This window comes from Zootoca vivipara, chromosome 5 (genome assembly GCF_965207765.1).
Source record: "Zootoca vivipara chromosome 5, rZooViv2.hap1.1, whole genome shotgun sequence".
Classification (NCBI taxonomy): domain Eukaryota; kingdom Metazoa; phylum Chordata; class Lepidosauria; order Squamata; family Lacertidae; genus Zootoca; species Zootoca vivipara.
Window position 1 is genome coordinate 91,649,287 of NC_142588.1, and position 16,622 is coordinate 91,665,908.

Below are 16,622 nucleotides of genomic sequence, written 5' to 3' on the forward strand. Positions count from 1 at the left end.
TGACAAGAATAAATATCGACATCCTGGGCATCAGTGAACTAAAATGGAAGGGAATGGGCGAATTCAGTTCGGGTGACTATCATATCTACTACTGTGGGCAAGAATCCTGTAGTAGAAATGGAGTGGCCCTCATAGTCAACAAAGGAGTGGCAAAAGCTGTAATGGGATGCAATCTCAAAAATGACAGAATGATCTCGATACGAATCCAAGGCAGACCTTTTAACATCACGGTAATCCAAGTTTATGCACCAACTACCGGTGCTGAAGAAAGTGAAATTGACCAATTCTATGAAGACCTACAACACCTTCTAGAAATGACACCAAAGAAGGATGTTCTTCTCATTACAGGGGATTGGAATGCTAAAGTAGGGAATCAAGAGATAAAAGGAACAACTGGCAAGTTTGGCCTTGGAGTTCAAAATGAAGCAGGGCAAAGGCTAATAGAGTTCTGTCAAGAGAACAAGCTGGTCATCACAAACACTCTCTTCCAACAACACAAGAGACGACTCTACACACGGATATCACCAAATGGGCAGCATCGAAATCAGATTGATTATATTCTCTGCAGCCAAAGATGGAGAAGCTCTATACAGTCAGCAAAAACAAGACCTGGAGCTGACTGTAACTCAGATCATCAGCTTCTTATAGCAAAATTCCAGCTTAAACTGAAGAAAGTAGGAAAAACCACTGGGCCAGTAAGATACAATCTGAATCAAATCCCTTATGAATACACAGTGGAAGTGAGGAACAGGTTTAAGGATTTAGATTTGGTGGACAGAGTGCCTGAAGAACTATGGATGGAGGCTCGTAACATTATACAGGAGGCAGCAACGAAAACCATCCCAAGGAAAAGGAAATGCAAGAAAGCAAAATGGCTGTCCAACGAGGCCTTACAAATAGCGGAGGAGAGGAGGCAAGCAAAATGCAAGGGAGATAGGGAAAGATACAGGAAACTGAATGCAGATTTCCAAAAAACAGCAAGGAGAGACAAGAGGGTCTTCTTAAATGAGCAATGCAAAGAAATAGAGGAAAACAATAGAATGGGGAAAACCAGAGATCTGTTCAAGAAAATTGGAGATATGAAAGGAACATTTCGTACAAAGATTACCATAATCAAGGACAAAAGTGGTAAGGACCTAACAGAAGCAGAAGACATCAAGAAGAGGTGGCAGGAATACACAGAGGAATTATACCAGAAAGATATGGAGGTCTCGTACACCCCAGGTAGTGTGGTTGCTGACCTTGAGCCAGACATCTTGGAGAGTGAAGTCAAATGGGCCTTAGAAAGCACTGCTAATAACAAGGCCAGTGGAAGTGATGATATTCCAGCTGAACTATTTAAAATTTTAAAAGATGATGCTGTTAAGGTGCTACATCCAATATGCCAGCAAGTTTGGAAAACTCAGCAATGGCCAGAGGATTGGAGAAGATCAGTCTACATCCCAATTCCAAAGAAGGGCAGTGCCAAAGAATGCTCCAACTACCGCACAATTGCGCTCATTTCACACGCTAGCAAGGTTATGCTTAAAATTCTACAAGGCAGGCTTAGGCAGTATGTGGACCGAGAACTCCCAGAAGTGCAAGCTGGATTTCGAAGGGGCAGAGGAACCAGAGACCAAATAGCAAACATGCGCTGGATTATGGAGAAAGCTAGAGAGTTCCAGAAAAACGTCTACTTCTGCTTCATTGACTATGCAAAAGCCTTTGACTGTGTTGACCACAGCAAATGTTGGCAAGTTCTTAAAGAAATGGGAGTGCCTGATCACCTCATCTGTCTCCTGAGAAATCTCTATGTGGGACAAGAAGCTACAGTTAGAACTGGATATGGAACAACTGATTGGTTCAAAATTGGGAAAGGAGTACGACAAGGTTGTATATTGTCTCCCTGCTTATTTAACTTATATGCAGAATTCATCATGCGAAAGGCTGGACTAGATGAATCCCAAGCCGGAATTAAGATTGCCGGAAGAAATATCAACAACCTCAGATATGCAGATGACACAACCTTGATGGCAGAAAGCGAGGAGGAATTAAAGAACCTTTTAATGAGGGTGAAAGAGGAGAGCGCAAAATATGGTCTGAAGCTCAACATCAAAAAAACCAAGATCATGGCCACTGGTCCCATCACCTCTTGGCAAATAGAAGGGGAAGAAATGGAGGCAGTGAGAGATTTTACTTTCTTGGGCTCCTTGATCACTGCAGATGGTGACAGCAGTCACGAAATTAAAAGACGGCTGCTTCTTGGGAGAAAAGCAATGACAAACCTAGACAGCATCTTAAAAAGCAGAGACATCACCTTGCCGACAAAGGTCCGTATAGTTAAAGCCATGGTTTTCCCAGTAGTGATGTATGGAAGTGAGAGCTGGACCATAAAGAAGGCTGATCGCCGAAGAATTGATGCTTTTGAATTATGGGGCTGGAGGAGACTCTTGAGAGTCCCATGGACTGCAAGAAGATCAAACCTATCCATTCTTAAGGAAATCAGCCCTGAGTGCTCCCTGGAAGGACAGATCGTGAAGCTGAGGCTCCAATACTTTGGCCACCTCATGAGAAGAGAAGAATCCTTGGAAAAGACCCTGATGTTGGGAAAGATTGAGGGCACTAGGAGAAGGGGACGACAGAGGACAAGATGGTTGGACAGTGTTCTCGAAGCTACGAACATGAGTTTAACCAAACTGCGGGAGGCAGTGCAAGACAGGAGTGCCTGGCGTGCTATGGTCCATGGGGTCACGAAGAGTCGGACACGACTAAACGACTAAACAACAACAACAACATAGGCAGAAGGGAAAAAGGTATAGAATGAGGAAAGGAAATTAGAAATATTTGAATTGAAATATTAGATAAAGGTGATTGTAACAAGATATGTAAGATGGGTGGAAAATGAGAACAAAGAATTGATTAAAAAAATGTGTAAGATTAGTAAAATTACAATGAATACTGTTTAAGTAATATTTTAACAGGGACCCAAGGGGGGGAGGTTGAGGGAGTCCAAAAGGTGTTGATTAAGATTTAAGTTAGAGATTTTGTTTTTGATATTTTTTTTGTGTTTTGTTTTTTGTGGTTTTTTTTGTATTTTTGCTTTTGTATTGTGTATGTGTGTGTATATGTGTGTGTTGGAAAATTTTCAATAAATACATTAAAAAAACATTAAAAGCCTCCCTAAACAGGGCTGCCTTCAGGTGTCTTCTAAAAGTCTGGTAATTGTTTTCCTCCTTGACATTTGATGGGAGGGCGTTCCACAGGGCGGGCGCCACCACCGAGAAGGCCCTCTGCCTAGTTCCCTGCAACTTGGCTTCTCGCAACGAGGGAACCACCAGAAGGCCCTCGGTGCTGGACCTCAGTGTCCGGGCAGAACGATGGGGGTGGAGACACTCCTTCAGGTATACTGGGCCGAGGCCATTTAGGGCTTTAAATTACTTCTCCTGCCAGTTTTCTTCTACTTTCATTTTATAATCTTTTAATTAAATATTGTTATAATCTTATCAATTTTGTATAATATTTTCCACATTACTTCTTACCCTTTGTTATTTTCCCATTATTACATCTTAAGATAGATAAATAACTTTATTCGCATTAGCCAACGGCCATAGCAACGATAACACATTACAATATATACAAAAACATCTTAAATTTTTTTTTGCTTGTTTTATGAATTGTAAGTGTTTTCTCAAACCCTGCTAGTGAGTCCACTTCTTTCATTTCATTCATTTATCCAGTTGGGTGATTGTTCCGAACCACCCTGGGGCTTGTACAAAGGGTGGTTTATAAAAATCAAACATGGAGAAAAGAATGCATAAAATAACTATAACATATAATAAGTCCCTGAAGTACACACTGAGGTATAACAACCTACAAAACAGTGATTTATTAAAAGCAGCAGCAGCAGCAGCAGCAACTAGCTGATTTCTGCAACCACGTCTTTTCTCCTCCTAATGCCCACTGAAAAAAGGCGAGTCTTAACCAGCTGCTCAAACCCATAAACCCACCTCCATAGGAAGGGAATTCCAAATTGGAGGAGCCACCACTGAAAAGGCCCCTCCCTTCCTGATCCCCATACCACATCCTTCATCCTGCATAGGGACCGTGAAGAGGGGCTCCCCTGATGAAGTAGTTTCACAGTGATTGATAAGATGTAACTGGTTTTTTTGCTACCCTTTTTGGCTATTGCTGCTCTAGGATGTTAAATGAAACTCATGGCCCCAAGGTGAAAATCCGGTTAAAGCAGGCAGTTAGGTGAACAGGACACTGGCAAGGCACCTACACTAGCAAGGAAGCAATCCTGTTACTACAATACAGACAGGGGCTCAGGCTGAGAGGGTGGTTCGCCAATGAACTAGCCCATGAACGATGAAGTTTGAGCCAGAAAATTGATATGCATGAGGAGTTGAAAACGAGTGCTGAATCCTATTGCAAATAAATTAGCAGCCGGAAGACATTCACATCTAGAAGATCGCTGTTGAGTTTGGTTAGAAAGCCATGTACCCACAAATTGGGTTTCCACAGAGGAGTTCCTGTTCAGCAACATCAGATTTCTTAACCAACGCAGTTAAGCATTCTCCATCAGGATTCATGGGGAAGTAGCTTGGTTTGGTGGCGTCTGCTTCTAAGCTCTCTGGCTAGCCTCTGGTTCCCTCTTCCAAGCTGTAGCCTTGCGAGGAACAGCGCAGATTGTGTAAGGATACGGTTGCACAGCTAACCTTCCTCTCACACCGTTTGTGTTGAGCTCCCGCACGCCATCAGGCAGCCGTAACGTGAACGCTTGCAGCAGGTTAGTGAAGAAGAGGAAAATCTCCATCCTTGCCAGATTCTCCCCGAGACAGAAACGCTTCCCTAAGGAAGGAGATATTACCCACTGTGATAACTGGACAGCTTAGGGTGACCAAGAACACAAGGTTTTCCAAGAGATTTCGCCCATGCTGTGTTGACATCTCTAGTCCAGGGATTGGGATACCTCAGGACTAAGGTATGTGGCCCTTAAGACCTCTCTACCTGGCCCTTGGAGCTCCCCCCCAGATCCCATGCCCTCCTGAGTCACACCATTCAACAGCCCTCCTTTATACCCTTCTTGGGTGTTTTTGCCTGGATTTGGGGATACAGAGGACGTGTGCATAGAAACCTGCCACAAGGCCACATCTGTATTCACTGCCCTGCCCACATTTGCATCTTGCCCAAAAGGAAATGTGGTCTACTCTTCCTTGCTCTAGCCCGGTGTTTCCCAACCTTGGGTCCCCAGCTGTCTTTGGACTACAACTCCCATCACCTCCACCTAGCAGGACCCAGTGGCCAGGGATGATGGTGGGAACTGTAGTCCAAAAACAGCTGGAAACCCAAGGTTGGGGAACTCTGCTCTGGAACCAGCCATTCCAATACACTCTGCACTGAATGGCAAGTCACATTTACCTATTGAAAATGGAATGAAAGCATCTCTGACGAAGAAGTTCCCTTCTTTATCCAGGAAGTGGTTTGGGTTGAACTGGTGAGGCGTCTCCCACTCTTCAGGGTCATATAGAGCAGAGGCTATATCAGGAATAATTACAGTATCCTGCAAAGAGAGACACAAACTGCCTGAGTTTTAACCTGGCCTTCAGACCGCTGTATAATGCTGCTTTTGGTGCCTTGAGTTGCCAAATAAATAGAAAGGGAGGAGATCTCTGGTAGACATACATGGAAGGAATCCTGTAATTCTCCCAAGGCTCAGATTTTGATCCAAGCCAGTGAAGAATCCAGCTCTCATTTAATATGGGCATCTGTGACTCCTGAAATTCTTCTCTGAGCCCAGCTCAGGAAAACATTATAGGAAATGCAGTAAGCCAGACAACTGCACCATTTCCTTCATTATGATTGTTTTGTATGCCTTTAATTGGTATTTTAAGTGGGCTTTGTTGTCATTGTACTCAGTGCTATTTTTCTAGAAAAAGAGGTGAAGGAACTCACCACGAATACCTCTCTTGTTCTCTTACAATGGCGATGGCTCCCACCTGAGAGGGGCCAGAACTGATTTCTAGGCTACTGGCAGGATGTGCACTAAATTTAAATTTCGTTGTGTGTGTGGGGGGGGAGTTCTGTACCTTTTTAATGGGAAAACCAAACATAGTTGTATCCTTTGCACATTGCCTGAAATTTCCAACCAAGAGTACATATTTGTAGCGCTGGATTTCATGAATGACAGCATTGGTGTAGGGCAGGTTCATCCGATCCTCATAGGAGATGCGTTGGGAACGGGTCACGGCAGCATCAATCTCGGCCTGAACTTTCTCTGTGGAATCATGTTCACGTTTAGAACCAAAGCAATCTTACGATGAGGACTGCGCAACTCTAGAAACCCTACAGCACCCTTAGTCCATAAAGACATTTGTAATTGAGGTGGAAATGAATCCCTAAGGATATGGGTGGAGATAAAATATTGCTTGATTTGCATTAAAATTCCCATTTTGCGCCTCTCAAAACAATACAAGTACCAAAACACAGCTACTCTTCAAAACGTGCACTTCTCCAAATCATTTGATTTGACCTAATTTAATAATAAAAGTGATTCCTGCATCACAGTGGGTTGGACGAGAGACCCTTTGGGTCCCTCCCATCTCTACAATGCTATCATTCTATGATTTGTATCCCACATTTGCAACAACAGTATTGAGTGCAAAGTGGCTCACAACTGACAATGGCATCAAAATTTAGCAAACATTACAATCTCTATAATAATATAAAAAACACAACAGCGTATAAATAAGGCAAAAAACACCAAATTCATCAAACAATTAATGCATTCCAACACAAGCTCAGAGTGATTCAAAATATCAGAAATGGCCGCTGAGCACCAGCCCTGAATGTCATGCAATTCCCCAACAGAAAATGTGTACAGAAATATGTGTATTAGGGAAAGGTGTGCCTGGCGTAGTTAAAATAACAGGGGAGAAATGCTTTATATTATTTAGAGATTGCAAAAGTATCTATATTAGGCAAACACTGCATATGAAAATGTGGTTTTGGGGAAAGAAATATGCACTTAAAATGCTGACAGATTTTCATGAGGACTAGCAGCGTGGGGCAGGGAGTGGAAATTGCAAACTGGTGCAGAAATAAAGAAACCTGAAGACTGGGAAAAAGAGAGAAACTGTGTATATTTCTCCATATATACACATTTTGATGATGATGATGATGATGATGATGATGATGATGATGATAAATTTTATTTATATCCCACCCTCCCCGGCCAGGACCATGGACACCATATTGAGTTCCAAATCATGGGGGCAGAAAGACATGAAAACCGATGTTGCCATCAGGACAGGACTTTATACCTGAAGATACAATGAGTTGCCCTTGCTGTTACATGTTGATGTGGGTGTACAGAAATGCTTAGGAACTTTTCAAACCAACAATGAATAGGTGGGTTTTCTCTCTCACACACCACCTTACAAAACTGTACTTGATTTGGGCCACGGCCCTCTGCCCCTTTTCTGGTGCCCAGCTGCTGCACAAACTCCCTTTTCAAGAGTACTGATACCCCGACTCTCACCTTGGACGTCTGGATGAATCACCATGAAGAGCAGAGCCCAGGACAAAGTGGAAGACCCAGTATCTATCCCGGCTGTGAAGAGGTCGTAAATGACATGAACCAAGTTGGCTTCATCAAAGGTCGATTCGGGGTCATCCTTCTTCTGTTGTCGACAATGAATTAATTTATTTATTGCACGGATATCCCATCTTTGTTCTCCAAGCAGCTCAAGGGGTGTGGTGTACATGGTTCTCCCCCATCCCCATTTAATCCCCACAACACCCCTGTCAAGTAGGCTAGGCTGTGAGGGGCAGTGGCTGGACCAGGGTCACTCGGTGAGCTGAGTGGGGATTCGAACCCTGGTCGCCCAGGGACTAGTCCAACACTAGACAAATTCATTTTTATTTCTTTTGTAAACTGCTTTGAGTTTTCTGCGGGTTTTCTATTTTTTTAAACTATCAAGCAGTATATAAATCTTAGGAAAGAAATAAACCCACAAGCTGATGCAGAAACATGGGAAACAGGACTTGAGGCTAAGAAAGAAGAAGAGAAAACCAAAACTGGTAGAAGACTCATACATCCACGCTTTGGACAGAGCCAATCAACCTAGAGAGAATGGTGTTCATTCGGGGCCCTAGAGACCTCTTCCCTTGAAGAGCAAATTGTCCCCATTCCAACAGCCACTTACTTTATTTATTTCATCCAGATAGAAGTCAATGAAATCCCGTGGTTCGTCTGTTTCCCTCTTCTCCTTGTGCCTTCTGATCTCACTCCTTCCAAATGAATGGATATGCTCCAGGCATGAGAAAGCCTTCTGGTGGGGTCCTGGGAGGCGGCGCATCAGCCACGGAAACAGTTCATACAACTGGAGGGGTGGGGGTGGGAGAGAGAGAACGTAAGGAGAGTCCTGAATCTTGATCAGGCCTATGGCCCGTCTAGTCAAGCATCCTGTTCTCACAGTGGCCAACCAGATGCCTCAATGGGCACCTTTTTCTTCAAGGAGCTCAAGGCAGTGGACATGGTTCTCCTCATTTAATCCCTACAATAGCCCTGTGAGGTAGGTTAGGCTGAGAGGTAGCAACTGGCCCATGGTCACCCAACAAGCTCCATGGCCAAGTGAGGATTTGAACCCAGGTCTCCCCGGTCGTAGTCTGACACTCTAACCACTGTACCACATTGGCTCAGGTGTCCCACTGCTTATGTCTCTTCATTGGATTGCTGACACTAAGTAGGCCTGAGGTGTCCCATCAAGCTTTCACAAATGGAATAAACTTTTCACCAGCACATTCTCCCTGGTGGCTGGTACCTCCCTCAAATGGAAGAAGGATCAGGCCAGGAAAGAGGTGGCATGAAAGTACCTTGCAAAGCTGGTAGGATTGTGTGTGTGGTGTGTGTACACACACACATAGGTAAAGGTAAAGGGACCCCTGACCATTAGGTCCAGTCGTGACCGATTCTGGGGTTATGGCGCTCATCTCGCGTTATTGGCCGAGGGAGCCGGCGTACAGCTTCCAGGTCATGTGGCCAGCATGACAAAGCTGCTTCTGGCAAACCAGAGCAGCACACAGAAACACCGTTTACCTTCCCGCTGTAGCGGTACCTATTTATCTACTTGCACTTTGATGTGCTTTCGAACTGCTAGGTTCGCAGGAGCTGCCATATATATGCATATATATACATATGCATATACACATATGCATATACAAATACCCCGTCCATCTGTCTGGGTTCCCCCAGCCACTTCTGGGCAGCTCCCAACAGATTAAAAACAGAATAAAACATAAAACATAAAAAACTTCCCAAAACAGGGCTGCTTTCAGATGTCTTCTAAAAGTCAGATAGTTGCTTATTTCCTTGACATCTGATGGGAGGGCGTTCCGCAGGGCAGGCACCACCACCGAGAAGGCCCCCTGCCTGGTTCCCTGTAACCTCACATCTTGCAGTGTGAGAACCGCCAGAAGGCCCTCAGAGCTGGACCGCAGTGTCCAGGCTGAACGATGGGGGTATAAATACACACTAGGGGATGCTCCCAACCAACTTGCATTGCTCACCAACCCCACTTACCTGCATCATCCTAACCCCCACCCCCTCACAGCTTGTCAGCTGCTGTGCAACCTGCAGGATGATGACATTTTGTCTTGCAATAATATAGCAAAATAGCAAAGTCGCTCACCAAATGAAATGTGGAGAGGAAAAAATGTGCTTCGTACTCAATGCATTCTATCAGCTTCTGATACACTTTGTCTTCAATGTCGAAAGGGTGTCCAAAAATTACGCGGGAGATCACACTACAGAAGGCATGGAAGAGGGGGATTCTAGGGTCTACACATTCGCCTAGAAAAATACAGGTGTCCTCTGTCACAATAAACACTCTGAGCAGTGTTGAATGTGTGTTGGGAAGGTCATATACAGTTTATCTGCCTAATCGTTCAGCTCCTGCTCCCTTCTAAGAACAACTAGTGTGTTTTGCTCTTCTTTTAACCATACTGCTCCTTTAGGCCAGGGAGCAAGGAATCTACCCCAAGGGGCCAACTTTGACAAGAGGGCAGGGCAACCCACCTGCCAATCACCTGACATCATTATGGCACCAGGTGGACACGCAGCAGATAGAAACAGGCTGCACACCCCCTGTGACCTGATGGTTTGCTTCTCCATGCAGCCACTACTGGGCCTTTATTCTGATCCAGCATTCCCCTGTTCACATTCCCCTGTCAACCTGGTTCCCTCCAGATGTTTAGTACAGCAATACCCACCAGCCCATGTCAGTCTAGAAAAGAGCTGTTTGGCAGTGGAGCAGACTCCCAGGGAAGCTGGTAGACTCTCCTTCACCAGAGGTTTTTACTCAGTGGTTGGATGCTGCTAGAGTCAGCAATAACTCACACGGCTTCAGCTCTTTATTAACTCTTTACTCAAAGAAACCAGACAGCTCAGGAGGCCAGGCCATAGCTGTCAAGTTCTCCCTTTTTTTTAAAGGGAAATTCCCTTATGCTGAATAGGCTTCCTCGCGAGAAAAGGGAAAACTTGACAGCTATGGGCCAGGCCTAGCACAGCAACTCATCCTGGTAGATTTGCCGATATGAGGTAGTTTCAAGGACTAAAAGTCCTCCGCTTAAAGACTTCCTTGGCAGCAAATTCCACTGTCGAACAGCTCTTACTGTCAGGAAGTTCTTCCTAATGTTTGAGTCGAATCTTCTTTCTTGTAGCTTGAATCCATTGCTCCGTGTCCGCTTCTCTGGAGCAGCAGAAAACAACCTTTCTCCCTCCTCCATATTTGAACATGGCTATCATATCACCTCTTAATCTTCTCTTCTCCAGGCTAAACATACCCAGCTCCCTAAGCCGTTCCTCATAAGGCATCATTTCCAGGCCTTTGACCATTTTGGTTGCCCTCCTCTGGACACGTCCCAGCTTGTCAATATCCTTCTTGAACAGTGGTGCCCAGGAACTGGACAGAGTATTCCAGGTGAGGTCTGACCAGAGCGGAATACAGTGGTACTATTACTTCCCTCCCTCCTCGCCAGCCTCTGCTTCTGCCTCTGGTTCTGGATTGCTCTCTGCCTCAGCCTCTTCTTGATCACTAAACCCTGTTGCCTCTTCAGCTTCCAACACCTCCTCTTCCCAATCTGACCACTCATCACCATCCTATCACCACTCCCTGGGCTCTGAGCCCTCTTCCCTTGGGGGTTCCCCAGCTGGTGCCTCCTCTCAGTCCTCTGCATCCCACCAGTCCATGACAGATGGCCATATGTAAAGGATTCTTTCCGTAGCTGTGATTCCTGCATTGCAGGGGGGCTGGACTAGATGACCCTTGAGATCCCTTACAAGTCTATGATTCTATGACTGGTGGGCATCGCAGTCCAAAACATCTGGAGGGCACCTGCTTGGTGGTGGCTGACCTGGTTCATTCCTGGTGTTAGGAAAAGTGCCTTAGAATCAATGATATTCCTGACCTCTCTTGCTTGCAAAGAACTCCACCATGTGGCCAGCCTCCTCTTGCACACAGAACTCCATGCTTCTTCTTCCAAGGCCCAGCGATCGGAGCACCAAGATCCCAAAACGCCGCTGCTCCTTCCAGCTGTGGCCACTTGAAAATAGGATACCTAAGGGCAGCAAGATATTAGTGTTCAAAAATGAGTTTTGTAAGCCAGTCATCTGTATAAATCTAAAACATGGCCAGCATACTGCTGTGTGTATTCCAATGTACCATCCGCAGCTCTCTGCTGCCACCTGCTGGAGTTCTCTCTTGCAACGCATTCCCAGCTCTGAAATTCTAAGTCTACGAGAATCCTGCTCGTTGGTTGCACCCCTGAACTGACTGTGAGTAAGGGATAAGGGCACAAACTTCATTTGGAATAGGTGGATATTTGGAGAAGGTGAGACATTGTGTCTGCAGCGGCACAACCCGTCACCTTCATCTGCCCCAGCTGCAACAAAACATGTCTCTCCCACATTGGTCTCTACAGCCACAGCAGGCGCTGCCACCTTCCAACAGCTTGACCTCACCCACAAGGCTCACTCCTCCATTGTCTCTCGAGATGCCAGCACTGCTCTCTGTAAGTTTCCTAATATGCCAGTTTTCTGCAACGAGCTGTGTCAAAAGTGGCTTGCAGCAAACATTCAAAACATCGAAATACAAATATACGAAATACAGAGCATGTCATTAAATTCAAAAATGACAAAAGCCAACAATTTAACAAACACAGAATGAATTCAATTAAAAAATAATAATCAAGGTTTAAGCATGTAAATACAAAGCAAAACAAAAGTTAACAATAAAGTTTCTGATTCTCATGTAGTATATTGTAAGTGGACCCACCATTGCTATTGAATGAACACTATTACTTGCACATACTTTCTTTAGGAATTATTATTAGTAGTAGTAATGGGACCCAGGTGGCGCTGTGGTTAAACCACTGAGCCTAGGGCTTGCTGATCAGAAGGTCGGCGGTTCGAATCCCTGTGACAGGGTGTAGATAAATAGGAACCGCTACAGCGGGAAGGTAAACGGCGTTTCCATGTGCTGCTCTGGTTTGCCAGAAGCAGCTTTGTCATGCTGGCCACATGACCTGGAAGCTATACGCCGGCTCCCCCGGCCAATAATGCGAGATGAGCGCGCAACCCCAGAGTCGGTCACGACTGGACCTAATGGTCAGGGGTCCCTTTACCTTTATTATTATTATTAGTAGTAGTAGTAGTACCCCTCTCAACTGGCTGGGTTTCCCCAGCCCCTCTGGACAGCTTCCAGCATGTATAAAAATGTAACAAAATGTCAAACATTAAAAAAATCTTCCTGATACAGGCTGCCTTCAGATGGATGCCCTCTAAAAGTTGTGCAGTTCTTTGTCTCCTTGACATCTGATGGATGGACGTTCCACAGGGAGCTGTGTATCATGGGAAGGCTGCTACCCAGATATCCAAATGGGGGCCCCAGGTTTCCTGGGTGGGGGCTTGACCCAGAACATAATATAAGAATAATAATTTCTTAGACCAGTAGTTCCCAAAGCTGGAACACTAAGAGGCTAGTGGGTGGCAGCCGTGCACTGGAGGCGTAAGCTGGCACTACCGGATCACTTTCATTGAATTAATTAAACTAAATAGTTCTAATTGAATTTTACTGGGTTAATATCTTTCTTATTGGGTTGTGGAATGCACTGTTCTGAATAGTGCTTTTTTATTGGGGTGGGGGCAGTGGGAATGATTTCATGGGTTACACTTACCCTTTCCTTTCATTGTGTCTTTGACAAAGGAAGTTACTACACGGCACGAGGTCTCTTCCGAGTAGTTGCTGAGCGCTTGCCTCACTGAACGAAAGCCATTCACGACAATCATCGGCTTGTGCCCAACCCAGATGGTGAAGACCTTCCCGTAAACCTTGGACAGCTGTGTCGTTTTAAAATTTAAAAAAGGCATATATGAGAACAAGGGAGGGCGTTCGTGGTGAGTTCTGGCACTTCTTTTATGTAGAAAAATAGCACAGCGGACACTAGTTGTCTATATTATGTATATGTGCTGCCCACCGAAATGTGATTCATCATTTCTCCCCTGTTTTGTTTTATTGTTTTCTACACTATGTGCAAAGTTCAGTATTTTAAACAAGAAAATTAAAAAGCATAACTGTACGAGCATAGTTACAGGTAGGTAGCCGTGAAAAAAATTCCTTCAGTAGCACCTTAAAGACCAACTAAATTTTTATTTTGGTATGAGCTTTTGTGTGCATGCACACTTCATCAGATACAATGTACGAGCATAATTAGTGCAAGCCATTGGGTTCAAATCAACATAGCCAACCACCTACAATGAGTCCCTTCCAGTTGTGCACAGCTGAACACCTTCTCTGCAACATGACCCAACTAACCCCACACTTTAGAAAAGTCCGTGACTGGTGTGATTTGAGAAAAAGGTGCAGTCAAAGCAACAAGGTGATGGACACTGTCATTTAAATGATGTGCGTCTTGTGATTGATTATGCGGGATGTGGCTTACTTGGAAGGCACAGCATTAAGGAGTTTGCCTTGTGGCCCATAAGTCAGCCTGTGGCCTTCAGGTGTGGTGAAGGACCCCACCTCACATGCCCCCAGTAGCCTTCAGGAAACTGGGTCGGTGTCTGGAGCGACAAATAGAGGCCCTACCTCTGTGACCCGAGGAATCCCACATTCTCCAGTAGAGCAGATGCTGGGAAGCCCTGCTGTTGTAATAATAATAATAATAATAATAATAATAATAATAATAATAATATTTATTATTTATACCCTGCCCATCTGGCTGGGTTTCCCCAGCCACTCTGGGCGGCTTCCAACTGAATATTAAAAACAATACAGCATCAAACATTAAAAACTTCCATAAACAGGGCCGCCTTCAGTTGTCTTTTAAAAGTTAAATAGTTGCTTATTGCCTTGACATCTGCTGGGAGGGTGTTCCACAGGGCGGGTGCCACTGTGTCTGGTTCCCTGTAACTTCTCGCAACGAGGGAACCGCCAGAAGGCCCTCGGTGCTGGATCTCAGTGTCCGGGCTGAACGATGGGGGTGGAGACGCTCCTTCAGGTATACAGGACCGAGGCCGTTTAGGGCTTTAAAGGTCAGTACCAACACTTTGAATTGTGCTCGGAAACGTACTGGGAGCCATTGTAGATCTCTCGGGACCGGTGTTATGTGGTCCCGACGGCCACTCCCAGTCTAGCTGCCGCATTCTGGATTAATTGCAGTTTCCGAGTCACCTTCAAAGGTAGCCCCATGTAGAGCGCATTGCAGTAGTCCAAGCGGGAGATAACTAGAGCATGGACTACTCTGGCGAGACAGTCCGTGGGCAGGTAGGGTCTCAGCCTGCGTACCAGATGGAGCTGATAAATAGCTGCCCTGGATACAGAATTAACCTACGCCTCCATGGACAGCTGTCCAAAATGACTCCCAGGCTGCGCACCTGGTCCTTCAGGGGCACAGTTACCCCATTCAGGACCATCGTATTAGAAAACAACCCTTAATATGCGAAAAGGATACCTTGGAGAGGGTGTCTTGATGCCATCCAGAGCCAAAGCACCACAGGGTCCCCAGGAGAGGTAGCGGAAGTGGTCCAGGTGGGAAGTGGCGCCGTGCCCACTGCAGCTTCAAGAACTGCAGAATCAGGAGAGACGCCAGCAGAGCTGCAAGACAGCTGCTGATCTCCATTGCCACTTTAAGTTTTAAGCCTCAGCTCTGCTCTCGGATGTCTGAGGCAGGATGGGTTGCATTCTTCCCACAGAAGGCGTCAGTCACAGCTTTGCCTCTACCATTTATATATTTGTCAATAGTGACAATTGCCAAACCTCAAAGGTGTTTCAGGTCAAGGCTTTAAGTGCCAGATTGCATACTAAGTCGCTGCCGGAAGATTCCAGAAACAGGTACAAGGGTTGATGATGAAAAGGAGGCGGACAGAAACATTACTGAATAAAGACAAAGCAGATATAATACTTTTACAGGAAACGCATCAGAGCATCAGACGAAAGAGGGGGTTAATGAACTCAAACTGAGAGGTATAAATAATTATGAGAAAGCATATGGTACGTCAAAATCAAGAGGCGAAGCAACTACAGTGGAACCTCGAGTTGCGGATGTAATCCATCTCAGAGGCACGTCCGCAACTCGAAGCGTTCGCATCCAAAAGCGCCGCATCTGTGCACACACGCGGCACGATTTAACCCTTCTGCGCATGTGCGAGCGGCAAAACCCGGAGGTAACCAGGGTTGCTACATGACGCAACTTGAAAAGACGTAACCTGAAGTGGAGGCAACACAAAGTATGACTGCATAATTTCAAAGAGATGCAGATTTAGCTTATTAAAGATGAAGAAAGATTCTGAGGGAATATACATTATAATCCAGAGACCAATAACAGGGAAAAATACACTATGATTTATTTTTATGGTCTTATGAAAGTCAGATGGATTTTTTTGATAAAGTGTTTAAGGAAATGGAGGATATTCAAAAGAGCTATATGATTGTGGCAGGAGATTATTTGATAAATGAGCCACTAAATCAAATCCTACGTCAGATGAAAGACTAGACGATTAGCCAAAATTATGGAAAGGAAATATATGAAACATGTATGGAGAGTGACGAGGGGAGGAGAGAAGAAATCTTTCTTCTTCTCACCAATGCAGAAGACCAATTCAAGGGTAGATTATATCTTCATTTCAAAAAACTTAATATCTAAAACAACAAATACGGAAATTGGAATAATACTGTAAACGTAACTGACCACACATTGGTTAATATGGTATTAAAAATAAAGATTATAAGGAAGCCAGAAGATGGAGGTTAGATATGAGGATCTTCAATATTAGTCAAACAGTAAATAAGATAGTGTAAGGGGGAAGGCTTATAGGGAACAGCCCCCCCTCATCAGGTCGAGTTCCTCTCAGGGCAGTAAGTCCAGTAGCAGATCAGATTACAGGAGTCAGGAAGCAGAGGGGGAGAGACAAGGCTCTAGCAGCGTCCAAAAGCCTCCACACCGAGCAGAGAGGGAGGCAGCTGGGGAGGAAATGACGGGAGAGCAGTCAGAGGGACGGCCCTACATCCCGACGCCTGAATTGAGGCGTACGGCACCCCGTAGGACAAGGGGGAGGCGCTTTGGAGTTCCCAAGCTGTTATGTT

At 45.1% G+C, this 16,622-nt stretch overlaps 1 protein-coding gene across 1 annotated transcript; it reads right to left on the reverse strand.

The window, feature by feature from the left end:
* Positions 1-2,185: 2,185 nt before the first annotated feature.
* Positions 2,186-15,216, reverse strand: LOC118093860 (cytochrome P450 2A3). The gene is made up of 9 exons (XM_035133633.3): positions 14,992-15,216; positions 13,216-13,378; positions 11,449-11,598; positions 9,672-9,832; positions 8,187-8,363; positions 7,520-7,661; positions 6,069-6,256; positions 5,401-5,542; positions 2,186-4,830 (listed from the first exon to the last, which is right to left on the reverse strand). Exons 1-9 carry the CDS (start codon positions 15,157-15,159, stop codon positions 4,604-4,606), a joined length of 1,518 nt encoding a protein of 505 aa, XP_034989524.1. The 5' UTR covers positions 15,160-15,216; the 3' UTR covers positions 2,186-4,603.
* Between the last annotated feature and the right edge of the window lie 1,406 nt (positions 15,217-16,622).

What these genes read in the sequence shown, in the direction of transcription:
- LOC118093860 (XM_035133633.3), bottom strand. Translation starts at nt 15,159, where the DNA reads ATGGAGATCAGCAGCTGTCTTGCAGCTCTGCTGGCGTCTCTCCTGATT. An exon ending in GTTCTTTGCAAGCAAGAGAG is followed by an intron (nt 9,833 to 11,448) that starts GTCAGGAATATC and finishes GTATTTTTCTAG; the next exon opens with GCGAATGTGTAGACCCTAGA. An exon ending in TCCTCTCCACATTTCATTTG is followed by an intron (nt 8,364 to 9,671) that starts GTGAGCGACTTT and finishes CCACCCCTCCAG; the next exon opens with TTGTATGAACTGTTTCCGTG.